This window comes from Oryza glaberrima, chromosome 2 (genome assembly GCF_000147395.1).
Source record: "Oryza glaberrima chromosome 2, OglaRS2, whole genome shotgun sequence".
In the NCBI taxonomy this organism is placed as follows: domain Eukaryota; kingdom Viridiplantae; phylum Streptophyta; class Magnoliopsida; order Poales; family Poaceae; genus Oryza; species Oryza glaberrima.
The window spans coordinates 25,346,816-25,364,861 of NC_068327.1; the positions used below are offsets into that span (position 1 = coordinate 25,346,816).

General features: G+C 38.5%; 1 protein-coding gene across 1 annotated transcript; it reads left to right on the forward strand.

Annotated features, from left to right (window-relative positions):
• Positions 1–7,969: 7,969 nt before the first annotated feature.
• LOC127764536 (aldehyde dehydrogenase family 3 member F1-like) lies at positions 7,970–13,709 on the forward strand. Its single transcript, XM_052289425.1, has 10 exons — positions 7,970–8,354; positions 8,474–8,542; positions 8,649–8,745; positions 11,661–11,867; positions 12,000–12,124; positions 12,221–12,325; positions 12,429–12,589; positions 12,665–12,755; positions 12,849–12,998; positions 13,084–13,709. The coding sequence occupies exons 1-10, from the start codon at positions 8,121–8,123 to the stop codon at positions 13,318–13,320; spliced, it is 1,476 nt and encodes a 491-aa protein (XP_052145385.1). The 5' UTR covers positions 7,970–8,120; the 3' UTR covers positions 13,321–13,709.
• The last annotated feature ends 4,337 nt before the right edge of the window (positions 13,710–18,046 follow it).

Genomic DNA, 18,046 nt, shown 5'->3' on the forward strand with positions numbered 1-18,046 from the left:
GCTGCGTTCTTCGCATCTCATACATCCATGATGACCGATCCATCTAATTATATAAAGGCAAAAAAGTTACAGATAAAAAAATAGACCGCGGGTATTTCATACAAAAGTTTAAATGCATTTGTCTCCCAAAAAAAATTACAACAATACATGTAACTAGTATGTACAAGTGATTACATGCAAAATTTGCCCATCAAAACATATATTTTGAAGCTAGATTTTGCAAAAAATAGTTAGAACAAACCTTGTCAAAATATTAAAAAAACTCCACTTTCCACCAACGAAATATAACAAAAATGGAGCCAAATGAAGGAGGATAGAGAGTTCTTCACCTTTCGTATAGAGTTCAAGCAAAAATTTCGAGTTGAAAACCTCCCCCCCTAATTGGTGCTTGCTTTAGGAGAGAGAAAGCTTCGTTTTCAAATGGTCAAGCTCGGGCCTGGACGAGCATATATGGCCGATCATCGCATGCGGTCCCTTAAGCCAGCCGCATGCGAAGATCCATTATCGCATGCGACTGCTTAGGACAGCCGCATGCGATAATGGGCCTATTTTCGCATGCGGCCGTCTTAAGGAGCCGCATGCCCTAATACATGCGGCCCCTTAAGACGGCCGCATGCGAAAATAGACCTATTATCGCATGCGGCTATCTTAAAGCAGCCGCATGCGATAATGGATCTACGCATGCGGCTAATCGACCCGCCCCCGGGGGGGCGGTTTTTGTAGGCGCCGCCACAAGCGGCCCGCATGGAACCTACCGACCCCCTCGTACAGAAAAACGATTTTTATAGTAGTGAATTATAAATATTTTGGGATAGAGGTAGTAAGAAAGAAATCATGAAAAAGTGCCAAAAAAAACTATAAAACAACTCATATTTAGGAAAGATACGAGAAGGTAAAATATTTTAAACGAATTATCATCATTATCTTTAAAACTACTCCCATCTATATTATAAGTTGCTTTGGAATTATACTAATTCATACTTCTACAAATTTGACCAAATTTATAAAAAAAATATGGCAAAATTTTTAACATAAAACAAATATATCATAAAAATATATTCAATAATGGATTCAATAAAACTAATTTAATATTATTGATGTCACTATATTTTTTTATAAACTTAATCAAACTTAACAATATTGAATTAACTTAGCAGCAACCAATTGTATGGATTGGAACCGAGGGAGTAAAAGCTAATGTCAAGTACTTTGTAATTGTTACCTAGGAGGTCATCACTCACCTAGAAACCATCAATTAGTTTCCGTACTTATCATGTTATATACTCCCTTCGTCTCAAAATATATCAACTTTTAGTTAGATGGGACATATCCTAGTACTACGAATCTGGACACATATCGCATGTCCAGATTCGTAGTATTAGGATATATCACATCCAACTAAAAAGTTGTTATATTTTAAGACAGAGTAGATACTAGGTATATAAACTATATATCCAATTGATGATGTTTTCAAATTAAGTACTCATCCAATTACCTCTCTTCTCTATCATTTTATCCACATATCCGATCCCTTTATTTTTATTCATGATTCTTATTCTTGATTCTTGTGTAGAGATGGTTTCTTACATGAGAAACGATTTCTTCATCTTTTTGTTTCTCTCCTCCTTAACTCTCTTACCACATCTGTATTCATTGTTATGGATACCAGATTACATGGAGGATTGGAGATGGCCGGAAGGCTATCCCTGCAAGTCAACGAGCCGGTGCAGATGGCTACCTACGTCGGTACAGTTATGAAGTTAAGATGTTTGTTGGTCATTCCAGTTGGCGCCCAAACCGCACAAATTATATATCCATTAATATCCTCAGCTAAACATAAGAGCAAATGATCCTAATTCTAACTAATTCTAAACATCGCAATTACGATATAACTTTATCTGGTTGATAGTTGAGGTGATATAGACGAACGTTAATATCCCATCTGCAAAAGTACTCCATAATACTGTAGGAACGACGTCACTGCCTCTGGTGCTCGTGCAATCTCTGCATCTGCTGATTTGGCAGAAATTAATGCCTGATTGACCCAACCCGATTGGGATTAGATGTAGTCCCAACTACAGCTGCACGTTAGGGACTGCACAAGATCTTATCCATTCAATTTCTCAATAGAAGGTCTAGATTAAATGATACAGTAGGCTTCCTATAATATGTCTTTGCTAGATTTTTTGCATGAACAATGTCTTATCAAATTTGGGCCTTTGGATTTGCATCCTACAGCTATAGTATGACTGCCTTAAGTTGCAGTCATACTAAGGACTGCACAGGAACCAAATCCGACCCAACGTATGCCTCTTTGATCAGTTTTGACACCAGTACACATCCCCCGTTATATATACGGATTGGGTCGCAACGTTTTGCATGTGTACGTCGGCGTTCACCTCAGGCAGTAGCTAAGAACCGGGACAAATTAATCGTCTGGTTGACGGTGGTTGACGTTCATTATGGGGGCTTCTAAAAACCATCGTTAAAGAGAGCCATCCATCAGCTACGTACGGCGCCATCTGCATCGAGTAATGAACTGCCAATGAATTTGAACTGCACATCAAACAGTTGAGGCGTTGATCGAACTGCATAATCAATACGTAGATCCTAGCCCCGACAACAGGGACACTACGCCAGTTTAGATAATTGTTTTGATTATCATGTACAGCTGAAGCCTGATCATCACAGAACGTAGTCCAGCCGAATTTGATTTTCGTCGGTTGAGAGGACATCCTCTCATTTTTTATAGCACCTAAATAGTTATTATAAAAACAATAAAAATATATATTAATATGAGATATATCACTTCAGAAACATTTAAAATTAAATCCGACTTCAACAAGTTGTGAAAAAAAGAACAAAATAAACTAAAATAGTTTATATACATATATAGTTGTATTTGTATTTTTGTTATAACTTGTAGAAATCGAACTTGATTGTGAAGTAATATATCTCATATTAATTTATCTTGTCTTTCTTTTTATCAATTTTTTTCGGATCACTCTTTAGGTGATACCCCTCCGTTTCAGGTTATAAGACGTTTTGACTTTGATCGAAGTCAAACTGTTTCAAGTTTGACTAAGCTTATAAACAAATATATAAATATTTATAACTAGCTGGGTGGCCCGCGCAATTGCGCGGCTAGCACCCATATAAAATTATATATTTTTTAATATGATTTCACTTAAAATTTATTAAATAGTTATCTCGATGTCTTAAGATTTTGAAAGGCCAAACCTTATTATCCTCGTGTTTCAAAATTCATAGTTTTTGAAAATCACATCAGCACCCTTTACTTCTATCATATTATTCGTTATTATATAGCTCAATCTACCACTGTTTCTATTCATTCTTCTTATAACCTTTAAAAATTAGATCTAAAAACTTTTTGGACTTTATTGTCCTGTTGGACTTCTTTTTTATAATTTCTAGAAGTCCCGTCAAACGCTGTCATTATACTCCTCTACGACCGTCCATTGCATCTTCTTTTTATTGTCATTATTATTTAAAATATATTATAATTATTGTTTAGGATCATTTTTTTATTTTATAGAAGTTCCGCCAAAACATCAGCGACTTTGTCGCTGTACTCCTCTACGGCTCGCCCGCTGCCGCCCTTCTTTATTGTCATTGAGATTTTAAAATCAAACATGATTATCATTGGGGTTTATTTTTTATTTTTAGAAGACCGAACCTTTAAAAATTGGATCTTATAGTTTTTAGAGTTTATTGTCCCATTGGGTTTCATTTTTTTTCATAATAGAAATCCTATCAAACGCTGCCAATATACTCCTCTAAGACCCATCCGCCGCATACTCTTTATTGCCATTGGGATTGTAAATCTCAAACATAACTATCGTTGGAATTCATTTTTTATTTTCTAGAAGACCCACAACCATCAGTGGCTATGCCATTGTACTCCTATACGACCCGCCAGCTGCCTCTTATTTTTATTGTAATTGAGATTTTAAAAATCAAATATGATTATCATTGGGGTTTATTTTTTTACTTTCTAGAAGCCCCACCAACTATCTTGACCGATGATTCACGACTTGCCCATCGTCCTTCGTTTTAATCGTCATTAGGATTTTGTTTGGTGTTTTATTAATAGTTTTTAGATGTCCCATGAACCGCCACCACTCTGCTCCTATATAGATGTGTGACTTAATTAATCTCATCATGTGTTTTAGATGGTATTTTCTTTCCATAGTCTTTATTTTTATCAACAATTTTAGTTATTTATAAATTATATTCCTAGTTGAAATTTTACTTTTCTTTTTCTAATTTCAGATTTTATTTTATTTTTATTCCGAATTTAATTAATCTACTATTGGTTCTTATATTTACTCTTATTTCAATATTGCTTATATTTAATTCCTAGTTTTAATTAATTTTAAATTGTATTCCTATTTAAACTCTTCTTTTCTTTTCCTTTTTCTAATTTTGATTTTTTTGATTTTATTTTTTATCCTGAATTTTAATTAATCTCGTATTGGATTCCTGTATGTACTCTTCTTTCAATATTTCTTATTTTTAATTCCGAATTTCAGTTATTTTAAAATTGTATTCCTACTCGAACTCTTCTCCTTTTTTTTGCTAATTCAGGATTTTATTTTATTTTTATTCCGAATTTGATTAATCTCGTATTGGGTTCCTATACGGACTCCTCTTTCAATATTGCTTACTTTTAATTCCGAATTTCAGCTTTTTTAGATTGTATTTCTATTTGGACTCTTCTTTTCTTTTTCTCCGATTAATATGGGAATTTCTAGCCCCCACAGCGAACGTGGTGCCTCATTTCCAGGTTGTTTTAATAATATAATAGATACTAAATTAGTTTCATCAAATTATTGAATATATTTTCATAATAAATTTATCTTGGGTTGAAAATGTTACTACTTTTTTCTACAAACTTAATTAAACTTAAAATAGTTTGATTTTGACTACAGTCAAAACGTTTATGTAAGAAATAAGTGGATGCCTACTCGAAAGATGAAATATCACTTTACCGATAGATCATTGTCTATTTTCTCCTAGTTGACGCACGTTGCCGCTCTCACCTATTCTGCGCGCGTGTACCCCTAGATAGGTAGTATAGTAGCTATACTACGCTACTATACTCGTGGCACGTTCGATTCCTCTGTAAAGAGAGGATTAAATTTTGGATACTTGTATCACGTTTTTCAAACTGCTAAAAGGTGTATTTCGTGCGAAAACTTTTTATATTAAAGTTACTCTAAAATATCATATTAATCTATTTTTTAAGTTTATAATAATTAAAACTCAATTAATCACATATTATTACAACATCGTTTTGCGTGAAACACTTAATCTTAATCTTCATGAGATTCAAACACCACCACCTATGTGCCATGGGTTGATGAAGGATACTACAATACACTGCTATGAGTATCAAATTATATGATGTTATGATCATTTGCAAAAAGGATCTAAATGTAAAATGTAGATATGCACTTGCTAATATAGGGATTGGATAAGGGTTACGTGGTTTCAACCTTAAGGTCGTGGGTTGAATTCCTAGCTCGTGGGCTGTATCCTTAATTATGATGCCAAGTTTCTTTATATGTTGTGCAGGACAATTCTCTCACTACTAGAAAACCAATTTTCCCAAGCGGCCAAAACTAATTTTCGCAGGCGGGAGGGAGGTCCGCCTGCAACACAACGACTGTGAAAATCAATGATTTTCGTAGTCGGGGCAACGCCCCGCCTGCGAAAATGCAAAAAAAACGAACAAAAAAAATCGCCGCACCGCCGCCGCCACGCGCCTCGCCGCCGCCCCCCTCCCCCAGCCGGATCTGAGAGGGGAGGGGAGGGGAGCCACCACCGCCGCCGTCGTCGTCATCGCCGCTGCCGCCGTCGTCGTCGCTGCCGCTGCTCCATGCCGTCGTTGCCGCCGTCGGCCTCCCCCCTCCCTCCCCCGGCCAGATCTGCGAGGGAGGGAGGGAGGGCAAACGCCGCCGGCCGACCCGCGCCGCACCGTGCACGCCGTCGCCGCCGTCGTCCCCGCCGGCCTCCCCCCTCCCTCCTCCGGCCAGATCTAGGAGGGAGGGGGCGAGGGGGGACGCCGCCGGCCGCGCGCCCCGCGCCGCCCCGCGCGTGTCGCGTCCGTCGTCGGCCCCGCCGCGCCGTCGGAGATGATAGGAGAGGAGAGTCAGTGAGGGAGAGGAGAGGAGAGGAGACTGAGTCAGTGGAGGGAGAGGGAGAGAGAGAGAGTTGAGTGGTGGGGGTGGGAGGAGAAGATAAGGGTGGGTTTTTTTTGGTAGGTACGATTTTTGCTGTCGGACCACAAAAGGTTCGCATGCGAAAATCTATTTTCGCAGGCGCCGCTTAAGTAGTCCACCTGTGAAAATGATTTTCGCAGGCGCCGCTTAAGTGGGATTTTCGCAGGCGGACAGCGAACTTCACCCTGATTTATATTTTTTTAGACGGTCATTTGGCTATAAGAATCATGTCCGTCTGCGAAAAAAAGACCCCTACGTTAGAAAAAATGTGTTTTTTATAGTGTCTTGATCCACAATGAAAAAGTAAAATACGATCGCACACTTTTGTTCCACAATAAAAGGGTACCAAATGTATATGTTGCGTTGGATTGAAATTAAACGGTATATATTAGCTTTGTAATGCAGTAAAACTGTTGTAGTATAAATATTGTTTATATACTGTTGTTTCAGTACAGTAGCAGTGGGGTTAAAAGAACAGGTACTATCGTAATGAATCTGAGCTTTTGATCATCAAAATGAACGGCTTACAATACATGCAGTCCAGTCTGGATCTCAATCCGGTGTAGGTAAGTTTAGTGTTTGCCTGCTGTCGGGCTGCATCCTAGTATCTTATAGTATAAAAGATCATTTCTCTCTGTAAAGATACAATCGTGAGTTTTCGTGTCTAACTTTAATCTATGTCTTATTTAATTTTTTAAAAAAAATTGAAAAATATAAGTCACGCATAAAGTACTATGTTTATCATCTAATAACAATAAAAATACTAATCATAAAAAAATTTCAAATAAGACGGACGATTAAAGTTGAACACGTAAACTTATGGCTACGCTTAAAATGTGACGAAGGGAGTACATAACTACATGTTAGGTCGGTGGACTTCTAGTTTGTTCACTATTCTTTAGAAATGCATTTATAGTTCACTAATTTATTGTGTTACATATTTACGTCAAAACAATATACTATTGTTATACTAGGCGATCAACCTATAAAAATATAAAGTGAAGACAAAGAATGATTGATCCATTTATACTCTAGCGCTCTCTTTACCAACAGACTCCCTTTTAGTCCCTGAAAAGAAATTAAAAAATACATTTATTTTTGAACTTCTGCAGTTACCTATTCAAAGTACCACATTTATTACTGGTTGTAGAACTCATAAATTAACCTTTGAAAACCTAAAACAAGGGAAAATTTGAACCATGCCACACAAATTTTACAAAATTTGTGATATGTCACCCTGACTCACGTGTCATTGACTCATGTGGGGTCTACATGTCATTGAGATACGAGTGGCATCTCTTAAATTTTATAAAATTAGGGTGATATGGTTCCAATAAACCCTTGAAACAAATGCTTCCACTATTATAAAGACTGCTACTCTATCCGTCTCAAAATTTGAATTAGTATATAGCTGCATTTGATTTAGGACGAATGAAGGCCGGTACTCTTTCACTTCACATTTTAACTTTAACTCCGTAACGCTGACGATCCAAGATAGGGATCGGAACAAAGGCAAACAGGTCCCAAGTCCCAACTGTACCCGTGTCATCCGCAACAGCTAGCAATCGATCAACGAGCGCCACTTTATCCCTCCTCCCCTCTGGCTCTGCCCGCCCCACCGGTACGTGACGAGCGACGGCGCATCGCGACGCAACTGCCTGTCTGCCACGCCCAGCGCCCCGCCCGTCAGCTCGTGCACTATTTAACCCCACCATGCCGTGCGCCACACTGATCAGGCCAAATCGCCTGCAATAATTCTCTCGCCGTGTAACAACAACACACGCGCCAGCCGAGAGAAACCAAACACTAGACCCCCACCACGAGTTCACGACGTGCACGAGCGAGCGAGCTAGAAAAGCAAGCGAGAGCGAGCGCATGGCCCCGGCAATGGTAGCCGCCATGGGAGAGAAGCCGAAGCCCGCAGTCGTGTTGGGCGGCATGGTGAGCGGGCTGAGGGAGGTGTACGAGAGCGGGAGGACCAAGGACCTGGAGTGGAGGCAGTCGCAGCTCAAGGCGCTCATCAGGCTCCTCACCGACAAGGAGGAGGAGATCTTCGCCGTCCTCCACGACGACCTCGGCAAGCACCGCGGCGAGTCGTTCCGAGACGAGGTGACGATCGAGCGAGTCACCGCCGACACGTTTACTAATCCGTCCCATGCATGCATGCTTTGGTCTCTCTGCATTTGGTTTATAAGCTGGTATATGGTTTTTGTATGTACCGTCTTCAGCTTGGGATTCTTGTCAAGTCGATCAAGTACACGCTGCAAAACCTCAAGAAATGGGCGGCTCCGGAGAGGGTGAGCAGTAAGCTCGTGCAGTGTTACATCTGCATGCATTTCAGACAGGTACTAGCTCTTGTTACCATGGCTGTGGCCTCATACGCTGTGCTTTTGTTTGCTGTAGGCGGAATCGCCGTTGGTTGCATTCCCTGCGACCGCGATGGTGGTGCCGGAGCCGCTCGGTGTCGTGCTCGTTTTCTCCTGCTGGAATCTGCCACTAGGTGAAGTGAAATAAACCCTATACTCTGTTCTGTTCTAGAAGAAGCAGAAATCTCCCGGTAGCAAGTTCTCTAGAGTTATATTTTGCCATAATGGGCAAAAGGTGTCTGTTAAATCACAAATAAACTCCCTTGCCCACTTGCCCGCCCAAAAATCAGGGACTGGCACGTTGTTATCATGTTGGATATGCATCATCTCACGGTATTAATTGCCTCGTGGATTAAGTTATTATTACACTCCACTCAACCTACCAGAACACATTACGAAGCAGTGAAGACAACTCTGTATCGACAGGAACGTGCGTGGTTGTAACGACAAATCACGTTATTTCGATACAGGTTAATCACGGGTCACAATACTATGTAGATTGATTTGATATATATCTAACCGACTCATACGGGCAATTGAGACAATTTGGTATCACACGGGGTTGTTATCAGTTGCACTCATCACCCTTGGGTGTTCACAAGATGATGTATTGATGTGGTCCAGAAATCTGTAACACTGTTCATCACAGCACTGTCCCAGAAGATTACTCCCTCCGTTCCAAAAAAGCAAACCGTGAATTCCTGTGCTAACGTTTGACTGTCCGTTTTATATAAATTTTTTTTATAATTAGTATTTTTATTGTTGTTAGATGATAAAACATAATTAATATTTTATGCGTGACTTATCTTTTTAATTTTTTTTATAACTTTTTCAAATAAAACGAACGGTCAAAAGTTGGACAAGAAACCAATGTTTGTCTTTTTTTTTTTTTGGACGGAAGGAGTACGTAGATAAAGCTGTGACGGTTACTGTAGGTCAAATGTTTAGACGTTCATGCCCCTGATCTGACAGCTGGGAAATGGAATGCACTCCATGGTTACCCTAAATGCAGATATATTGTAGAAAAACAAAATTTATACTATTTTTCTCATCCTAAAATATAACAACCTATGATAATATTAGACTTATCCTAAACCATGAATTTGGACATACCGTATGATAAATTCGTTGTTTTAGGATAAGTTTAATCCCATTCTAAATTGTTACTATATATTTTAAGACGGATGGAGTAGAAAGTTTTATAAATGCTTGGCTAATGAAGTTAGTTGAATTGAATTGCTCGTACTTTCTCATGAACTTAAGTTTTTAAGCGAGTTGGCTAATAGTCCATGATGCACGTTAATATGGTATTAGAGTCAGGCATGAAATTCATATGATAGCTGATGTGATTAAATGAAAAACTTAAAGCTCTTCCATTCCATGTATTATAAGAGCAAGTTTAATAGTACAACCAACTGCTAGCTCCAAATCATCTGTAGTTAATTTAATAGCCAATTCATACAATAGTAACATATAAACGTATACTACACTATTAGCACATAGTCCCACCTGCCATACATACATTTTGTCTAGGAGCCCGTGCTGCAGCTGGCAACAAATTTGTAGCCCACTGCTCATCTCTCTTTTTTTATCTCCTTGATATGTGTTTATAGCTGGCATATAGCCTGGTATTGTACCTGCTCTAAGGTACAACATCCACAGGATTCATGTGGAGTTTTGAAGTGAACCGTTGGCTCTCTCTCATTAGCTCAAGTTTTTTGGTTGACTTGGTTGACGCATGTACTCCATCTGTCCTAAAATATAAGCATTTTTAGCATAGTGATAAATCAAACATTTTCAACTTTAACTATTAATAGCAAAAAAAATATAAAAGATCAATCATGTAAATTTGATGTTACCTAGATTTATCATTAAACAAACTATCATAATATGTAACTATTTTTATTTAAAACATTTTACTTTTATAGATATTGTTGGTCAAAGTAGTATCTTAGAGACCGTATCAAAGTTCAAAAATGCTTATATTTTAGGACGGAAGGAGTAGCTTCATAAACACTTTTGAAGCTTCATATACTAAATGATTCAAAATGTAGATGGGTCTCAACTACTTCTTTTTTTGCGCAAATCAAACAATACCTCTTGAATTCTAATAAAATTTTTAAAGAAAGAAAGTTTCTGTTGTAAATGAATGTAGTACTCTGTATAGAAAATATGTAAGAATTCAACATTTCGAATTGGACCTCAATTTCAAATTTAGGATTACAAATAAAAACTATGCATTTCAACTGGGGTGTTACTGTGTCAGGGTCTTTACTCCTTAGGATTTGTTTGGGTGGGCCTCCGTCCTAGCTCATCCACATGGATGGGTGGATTGGACCAGGACTAAACCCATCCAATCGAGGCCTCGTGGAGACAAATTAACGGTTTATTGTCTATTTCATATTTCCCTCGTCCAGAGAAAGTAGTACCTCGCCTACTTAAATTTACAAGAGAAAAAAAGGGTGGAAATAATGCAATATGGTTCAGATTCTTTAAAGCTTTGTTTTTTTTAAAAAAAACTATATGATCCAAATATAGATTCAATAGAACAATACACATTATTGCAGTTAGTTGGGTAGTTAAAAAAATTAATGTGATTGCTCCTGCTTCTCGAGGTGTTGAACATAAATATGATAACCCCCGCAAATAAAAGTATGTAGTCCCTCCATTTCATATTATAAGTCGTTTGGTTTTTTCTCTAGTCAAACTTCTTTAAGTTTGATTAAATTTGTGAAAAAATATAATAGTATTTTTTAACCCAAGATAAACATATTATCAAAATATATGTAATATTAGATTTAATGAAACTAATTATATATTTTAGATGTTACTAATTTTTTTATAAACTTAGTTAAACTTAATAAAATTTGACTAAAAAAAATCAAACGACTTATAATGTAAAAATTATAAACGGATGTAGTAACGCTTAATTGTACTGTATTTAATTTAAGGATATTCCGTCACCAGTGTCACCAAACTAAATTAATGGAATCATGCCCACTGCACTAAATCTGGCCATTCTCCGTGTGTCCGTACGCTCTGTCCGCAGGCTTAGCGTTGGAGCCACTCTCCGGCGCCATAGCGGCCGGCAACGCCGTTGTTCTGAAGCCCTCCGAGCTCGCGCCGTCCACCGCCGCGTTCCTCGCCGCCAACATCCCGAGGTATCTGGACAGCAGGGCAGTGAAGGTCGTCCTGGGAGGCCCCAATGTTGGAGAGGAACTCATGGAGCACAGATGGGACAAGGTTCTTTTCACCGGTAGTACAAATTCCATTGCCTGCAAAATCACCTCTAATTTGTTTCTCTTCTCACCATTTTTCAGACGGAAAAGTTATGTAAATCTAGTTGTTCTCAATGCATATCTAATGGTCGTTTCTTGGGTTTGATCAGGGAGTGCCAGAATAGGACGCATTATCATGGCTAAAGCAGTCAAACACTTGACCCCGGTTGCACTTGAACTGGGTTCGAAATGCCCATGCATCGTTGATTGGCTGGACAGTAAGAGGGATAGGCAGGTAGAATCCTCAATTTCTCATCAATATTCAGTTTCGCTGCAGTATACAGTCACACTGTAGGACAGGTTGACAGTGTCCCGTACACCAATGACACAGATTGCGGTGAACCGCATAATCGGAGCGAAATGGTCGACTTGTGCTGGTCAGGCTTGCATCGCCATCGATCACGTAATCGTCGAGGAGAGATTTGCACCGATTCTGGTCTGGTTCATCATTCTAAATCCTACGCTGTAAAACTTCTTGCCATACAAACACCGTGACTTACAATGTCTCTTCTTGCACATTTTTTTTCTGTTATCTGTAGATTGAGCTACTGAAATCAACTCTTAAGAGGTTCATGGCCAAACCGGGTGGCATGGCCCGTATCCTGAACGCAAAACATTTTGAGAGGTTGAGTGGCTATCTGGAGGATAATAGGGTGGCAGCTTCTGTAGTGCACGGTGGTTACATGGACCCCAAGAAACTGTAAGTTCTGAAAACCTGTTGGCCAAGCGTCTGCACACAATTGGTCCCGCACGATTTCATCCCAATTGCTTGCAGGAATATTGAGCCAACCTTACTGCTAAATCCTCCTGCTGATTCTGATGTCATGACGGAGGAGGTATTTGGCCCGATTCTCCCAATCATCACGGTACGCACTGACAACGATTGCATAGTTTCTGGGTGGATGATTTCACATACATCTGCAACCTACGACTGAACCAATTTGATCATCCGTTTGCAGGTAAAGAAGATCGAGGATTGCATCGCGTATTTGAAGTCCAAGCCGAAACCGATTGCGATGTACGCCTTCACCAACAACGAGAGGCTGAAACGCCGGATCGTAGAGGAAACGTCGTCCGGGAGTGTCACATTCAACGACGCAGTTGTGCAGGTATGCACGGCCACACACCCCGTTTCAGAGCTAAAACTGTACCGCAGTAAAATTCTCATCGTTTTTTACCACTGTCATGTTGTAGTACGCTCTTGAAAGCGTCCCTTTCGGCGGAGTTGGCCATAGCGGATTCGGACAGTACCACGGCAAGTACTCATTCGAGCTGTTCAGCCACAAGAAGGCGGTGTTCAAGAGAAGCTTTCTGATCGAGTTCATGTTCAGATACCCACCATGGGATGAGAGCAAGATCGGGACGCTGAGGCACGTCTTCAGCTATAACTACTTCTTGCTGTTCTTCAACCTGCTCGGCTTTAGGAGATGAAGAAGCCAGCCGAAGAAAGATTTCGGCGGTGAAGAAGTAAGCAGAGAAAGAAGCTACTACTATATAGTAGTAGTAATATACTACAGCTAAACACGTGGATTATATACGGTTCTACCTTGTGTGATGTGATAATGTATCACTATACTTCAGTTGCATATTGTATTGTCACGTTCTATACTCTTATTTATTGTACTCTTTGGAAAGAAAGGGAGGGATTGTTTTATTTTTTTTAAAAAAAAATGACTAGTGGAAATAGGGTGCTCCGACATGTTATACATAAAAGAAGATATGTAAAGAGTTTAAGGGTGCTTTGGATCCTCAGCAAGGCCAATCCTAGCATTGTCTAGCAGGTTAAGTGTTTAATACAAGTAAAAAAAATAGCTTTTGAAGATGTTGGTATATAAAGTGAATTGCTCATCTTTCCTCATCAGCTTAAGCTTTTGAGTTGAACTGGTCGGTTCATGCAACTCAATATGGTATCAGAGCCAGAGATATCGAGTTCGAATCTTGTCTGGCGCGCAATTAAATAAAAGTTACAACCCGCTTCTATTCCACGCTAGAGACTTGAGGGGGAGTGTTGGAATATAAAGTGAACGCTAGAGATTTGAGGGAGTCTCGCTTGAGGGAAAGTGTTGGAATATAAGTGAATTGTCCACCTTTTCTCTTCAGTTTAAGCTTTTGGGTTGAACCACGCAACAGTAAATACGCTGAGCTGGTGAAAACTTCCGTAAATACATGTTTTACTCAGTCAACGCAAGATTAACCAAATAATGGACCTTGTTTAGGTAAGCTATTGAGAAAGATTGTTTTAAAACGTTCAAATCCTATAATAAAATTCCTTTTGAGGCCTAGGTTTGGACCAAGGGGGTATATGCTATGTGAATTTATCTAAAGCATACACAAAAATGCTAGTACTTCACTTGGAATATTGGAGGGAGATTAAGGCTGTGTTTGCAACTACAAGTTTTTACCTTCTACCCTCTCTTTTTTACGCACACGTTTTCTAAACTAATTTTTAAAAAATCATACTAATATATTTTTTAAGTTTTTAGCTGACACTAAATTAATCGCATGCAGCAAAATATAACATGGTTTAAAAACTGAAAAGGTTACCTCATACGGTAAACCGCACAATTTTGTATACATTGGATGTACCTTCACACAAGGGCTCCATCCATACATTCACTGAAGAATGAGATGGTGCCGGCCCTGTGAGGCTGTCATCAGTACAATTGGCACTGGGGGAGTGGATTTTAAACTCTCGAGGGGATGATTGTTTGCATGTTATCTAAATGGTTATAAAAAAATTTAAAAAAAATGAGAAGATGTATTAGCATGTGATATATCACTCCACAAACATGCAAATTAAAATTCAACTTCTACAAGTCGCAATGAAAAAAACAAAATTGACTGTGAATATACGTTAACTAGCTGTAGTTTAATTTGTTTTTTTCGTTGTGAGATGTATAAGTTAAATTTGAACTTGCATGTTTGTGGAGTGATATATCATATATTAATACATCTTCTTAAATTTTTTTAATTTTTTTATCATCATTTAGGTGACATGCAAACAACGAGGGGACATCCCCTCGAGAGTTTTGAATAGTCATGCAAAGTAGGTTTTGGGCGTTGCCATTTTCAACAATAATTGCACAATATTTCCACAGTTTACTATTCGCATAAAGAATGATCAATGATGCAACACGTTATCCGTTAATAACTAATCAAACCAAGCACAGACAGAGATCTATCAATTCCCCCATGTGGCAGGAGCAGAGCACAACCGCAAACGAACGAGGATTTCAGAGTTCAGACTGCACCCAGCCTGGTGTAAGCGAGCAGGATAACAGCTTGCCTAAACGCTAATGCCAAGCGATCAAGAATAATGCCTTATGCCTACTCCTGAATCACGTTGCGAGCATCAGTTTTCCGGTTGATCCGTCGCTGACGAACAGAGAGCTTCAGGGAGACTTTTGCACCCTCCAGAATTAAGCGATCTGGATTCTGGACTGCATGTGAGTGGGGATTTTGGGGGCGAGCAAAATGCTAAAAATCACCAGCTTTGCTGCTCTGAAACCACGCTGTCTTTGAGTATTTTATGATCAGGCTTTGTCCAGCCAGCCTCGCGGAACGCACTGGGCAGTAGATGCAACAATTGCAGCTACATATCCCGTGTCTCAATGAACCCTACTGCCCCGCTGTAATGTTCCAGGACCCTCAACTGCAGACTGCAAGTGGGTTATCCCGTAGGGAACCTAGAATACAAATTACTAAAAAAATACTATACATATTAATTATCTGATGTTTAATTTATATATTAATTAAAATAACATAAAGTAGTTATAATTAAATAATCAATTTGGGATACTGAGTTAGAGTATGTAGTATAATCTTTTCGCTTATACTTATCAGCGAAAATTTAAATTTTCGACTTTAAATTTGGAGTTGATTTTAGGTTTTTTTCATCGAAATTTATTTTTCAGCCATTACTTTTAGATTGCTAAGAACACATATATAAAAGTTTTATTCACAAATTATTTTTCATTTACAAATATGCCGTTCGCTTATTCCCCTGAATAAGCGAAACGATGGGTCCGTAAAATTTTGGATGCTGGCTGCAATTTACACAGGACGAAAGGATAACTCTATCCTTCTCTCTTAAAAAAAAATAAATTGTACCCAAATTTTGACATGAGCCATGCTGCACATACTTAAAATAGCAAATTTACGACCCAGAGAACGTACCTGGAGATATCATATTTTGTTAGTGTAAAATTTAGTATCTCTCTCAGTACTTTGTGTACTAAAATTTTTGCTAAAAATGATGATACCTCTTGGTACATCTCTACTTAAAAGTTCTTACTCTACTTAAAAGTTCTTACAAACTTCTTATTAATAAATATCTCAACCACTTAATTTAGTTAGTTGGGAGTTATAAAATGTTCAGATTTAATGACACTGTGATATATCAACATGGCCAGTTTTTGTGAGGTATTCATCGAAACAATCTCAAATACACATGTTTCATTGCTACTTTTTCTTCTTCTTTTTTTAGAATTACACAGTATAACACAGACACTCACAACGCACGCGCATTCACTCCTATAAACGCAGCACACAAACCCTACCCGTATGATCATCTTCGAAGACTGGGCCGGCAAATCCTGAGATTGACAAAGTCACCGCATGCGTCGCTACTTTTTCTAATTACATGTATATAAAAGCTATATTAAAAATATAACTGTATGAAAGTTTTTTTCATGATAAATATATTAATACCAATTTCCTATGTTAAATCCTTATGTTTTATGTTAATTGTTTTTAAGATTTTAAGGTTTGACTGCAAGTATTTTAGGATGACATGTAGTACTTGAGAATTAAGGTAATACTTCTCCCGTTAAAAAAAGAACTTCCAAAATCAACTCATCTGAATTCATATTTAGAAATTGATTTTCTCTGAGACAGAAGGAGCACTCGGCATCTCGTAAAGCAAACTAGTTAATAATAAGGCAGCGCGAACGGTAATGATTTTTCTTAAGCAAAATTAGGGGGAATGAGTGATGTACACTCGGACATATCGTTGCATTAGTTGCACGGCTCCCCTACATTCATTCAGCTGTACTGTATATGCAACGCTAATCATGCATACAACTTGCAGCTTATTATAATTAACGTCACTACAGTAGGTGACCAAATGGACCGGGGACGATTTGTTAACAGTTACATATATAGGACACATTTATGATTTGCTCGCCCTCGCCTGTAGTCTTTCTCGAAGGCTTTTCTGAACGATAAAAGTCGTTTTCATTTCAGGGCCGTCGTCGTCCCTGATCTAGCCTAGCTGTTCAGTTGGGGTGTCAACAGCAGCGACCAATAATATATATCGACGCCATCTTCTTCGTGCGTTTTCTTTCCAAGGTTCCATATGACCTGGTCAGGTTCATGCCTCGTTTTGAAGCAGCGCGCTCCACATGTTGGCCTTGCAGAGATCTGTATTTCGTTTTCTCCTGTTGGAAAACGTGCAGGTGTATGGGAGGGGATCTGGGGGATGCATAGAAAACTGATTAGGAAAAACAGTGTAATCAAGAACACTACGGGAAGGCTTATGATTTATGAACTGGTAATTTGGTAAAAAGAAATGGCTCTGCATGCACCTCCTCTGCCATGTGAAATGAAGCGGTATATATAGATGATGTTCATTTTTCAATTTGGGATTTTACGAGCGTACAATGTTTCTAGGTGCAATATTTTGTTTTCTAAAGGGGGGAAATAACGCATTATCTAGAGGGGGGCGGGGGGATAACAGGATTTTGTACATGTTGAAGTAGGGGAATGGATATAATCTCTTGAGGATATTCCCTCGTATACCTTTTTAATTAAATTTAATGTAAATTATTGTGAAAAATTCAAGAATAAAAACAATGTAGAGAGTAGTAACATCTATTATCTACAAAAATTACTCTACTAAAAATTGAGTTCAAACTCAATATACACTAGTAGGAAAATAAAAAGGATAAATCAATATGTAAATAGTACTGGTATTGTTCATATGTTCAATTTGTCTTTTTCTATTTTTTGACATGTGAATTAATTGTAATCTTAAGATTTTGTCGAGTGGTATATATGTTGTATGAATATTGACAATGTTTTTTTTAACTATTTAGATGGTGTTGACAAAACGAGGGGATACTCCTCAAGAGACTATAGCAGTTTCCCGTTAATGTAG